The 2,458-nt window shown below is 61.0% G+C and overlaps 1 protein-coding gene across 1 annotated transcript in view; it reads right to left on the bottom strand.

The window, feature by feature from the left end:
- SLC6A6 (solute carrier family 6 (neurotransmitter transporter), member 6) overlaps positions 1-2,458 on the bottom strand; it is a 52,011-nt gene that overhangs the window by 26,651 nt on the left and 22,902 nt on the right. Inside the window, exon 4 of the mRNA XM_004692354.2 lies at positions 2,045-2,279. Within this exon, the coding sequence (XP_004692411.1) occupies positions 2,045-2,279 (235 nt within the window). The remainder of the gene's footprint in view (positions 1-2,044; positions 2,280-2,458) is intronic.

The following is a 2,458-nucleotide window of genomic DNA, read 5'->3' as shown; positions in this document are numbered from 1 at the left end:
GGGGAGGGGAGGAGAGGGGGAGGGAAGGGGGGAGGGGAGGCAGTGAAGCCAGAGCTGTTAAGTGCGCATCCACCCCAAGGACAGTTAACAATGACCCACATTTATTGAGCAGGTTTTCAGGCAGGTCCTGCCTGGTTACTGCCAGCTGGGGCAACCCTACAACCCTGAGGGCAGTGCCAGGATGGCCCCAGAGCACTCTGAGGCCCAGGAGACAGGCCCTCCAAATCAGGGCCGCAGCGAGGGTCGAGCCTGGGCCGGCAGCGGGGCGGAGGCAACGCCCCCAGCAGGCGCCGGAGTGGCTGGGTGGACGCCAGCGTCTTGGGTGGGGCAGGCCCTGGGTGGTCAGGCCGTGCCAGGAGAGCACAGAAAGGACAGGGCTGTGGTCTCAGGCCCCATTCAAGTGAGAAGAATGAAGTGCCCACACTTCTTTGTCTGTAGACTCGGCGCTGCCCAGGGCGGGAGCTCGCGGTGACGCCTGCGGGCAATGCCCTCTTTGTTACAGCGCGAACATGCACACAGAAAGAGCCTCAGTCCGAGTGGGCCTGGGGGCCCGCGCTTGACCGCCGGGTCAGCACAGGGATGAGGACCCCCACACCCGTTCTTGCCTGCTAGTCCGCAGCCCCGGCCCCAAAGCACGGCGGGCGCGCTCAGGGCTCCTCCTCTCCTGCGGGCCTGCCGCGCCCTGGCCGGGCTCGAAGCGGTGGAGCAGACGCCTTGGCGGTGGCAAAGGCACACACGAGAGAGGCAGGGGCGTTCTCATCTCATGCGATCGGGGACCCCCTTCCCTAACAGTGTCCCTGCCCCGGCTCGCCACCTCCAGGCCAGGCCAGCTCCCCGCTAGTCTTGGATCAGAGGGGCCACACCCACGCCCACAGAGCCCAGGGCCGGCACATCCGAGGGCTCAGCGACAGTCACCCCACGGCAGGCCTCGGTCTGCCTTTGTGTCTTCTGCCTGGGTGTGGCCTCCTGGAGCTACTGAGAGCCGACCACGGCGATTGCAATCGTGTTCCCCACTCTCTGCTCCTTCCATGCAAGCCCAGAGCCTATTCCGCCCTCCTGACGCTGGGTTAGGCCAGTGGGACAGTAACGAAATGGACGCTGGGGCTTCCCCTGGTTGTTCTGGAAAGCAGAGACACCAACGCACAAGCCCAGGCTTGCCCGCTGGGTGCTGAGGTCACGGGCACCAGTTGCCCCTGGCACCCTGGCCAGCGGTTGGCCCAACCCTGGAAGAGCTGCCTGACAGAAGGCCCAGTCAAGGCCAGAAGAGCTGCCCAGCCAGGCTTCAGCCATGCTGCCAATCACCAGAACCAGGAGCCAAAGGACCAGCTGTGCAAGTGCCACATCTGCGAGTTGTTGTTATGCAGCGAAAGCTGACTGACGCGTATCTTCGGATCTGTCTACCAGCCTTTTCCCTTGAGCAACTACTTCAGCTTCATTTATGCGTTTTTCTTTGCAGCAACAATTTTAATGTGCCAGCTTCATTTTTTCTCTAAAATAATTAGGCAGGGCTTCCTGGGTGGCGCAAGGGGTTAAGTTACCGGCAGCCACTGCTGCAAGTGCTCAATCCGGGGAGCTGACCCACAGGGGGCAGCAGACCTCGCCTGTCTCCCCTCAGCAGTGCACTTCAGTGGCTCTGCCAGTTCAGCTCCCCACTGTCTCTGGTGAGTCCTCTCCTCCTGCACCTCTGGCCTGACCCCAGCTCTTGAATACATATACAAATAAATTTTTAAAAATAGATAATTAAGCAAACTAAGTCATTTCCAGACAACATAAATACCTGCCTCTGGAAAGCCATCATCACAGGTCCCACCCATGGGCACAGGGGCGGCTCGCTCTCCTCATTTGACAGTTAAAGAAACTGAGGCCCAGGGGGGCAGTGATTTGCCAACATCAACAGCCAGGAGAACGGCAGAGCTAGGATTCGATCCAGGCCTGTCTGAGACTGACCCTCCCGGCCACCACCCCACAGCCCTCGGGAAGTGCAGGCGGACACCTGTCCTCCAGCCCCCACGCGCCCCCCTCCCAGCAGCGAGCCCAGGCTTACTCCCAAAACTCGGTGACAGGGGAGGTGAAGTTGCTGGCGCTGAAGCTGACCCACTGGCTCCGGTTGCTGCGCATGGTGTCCTCCATACAGTGGGGGGTGTTCCAGCTGTGGTTGCAGTGTGCCCAGGGCAGCTCGGACTGGAAGGACTGGAACAGGTAGTATGTGGCCCAGGCCAGGATGATGATGTAGTAGACATTCAGGAGCGACACAATCACAATGGAGGCGTAGCCGATGCCTGTGGACGTGGGCAAGCAAGATGCTCGTCAGAAGGGAAGTCAGACCCACGCAGCCACACACTCAACTGGAGGGTGGGCCTGGGGCCCAAGGGCCCTTCAGTAGTGACCAGCGAACACCTGCGGGATGAAGGATGACGGGTGGACAGACGGATGGATGGATGGATGGATGGATGGATGG

Source organism: Condylura cristata, unplaced genomic scaffold (genome assembly GCF_000260355.1).
Source record: "Condylura cristata isolate star-nosed mole 26May11 unplaced genomic scaffold, ConCri1.0 scaffold00033, whole genome shotgun sequence".
Classification (NCBI taxonomy): domain Eukaryota; kingdom Metazoa; phylum Chordata; class Mammalia; order Eulipotyphla; family Talpidae; genus Condylura; species Condylura cristata.
The sequence above is the reverse complement of the archived record's forward strand: the minus strand, read 5'-3'. Positions and strand labels throughout refer to the sequence as shown.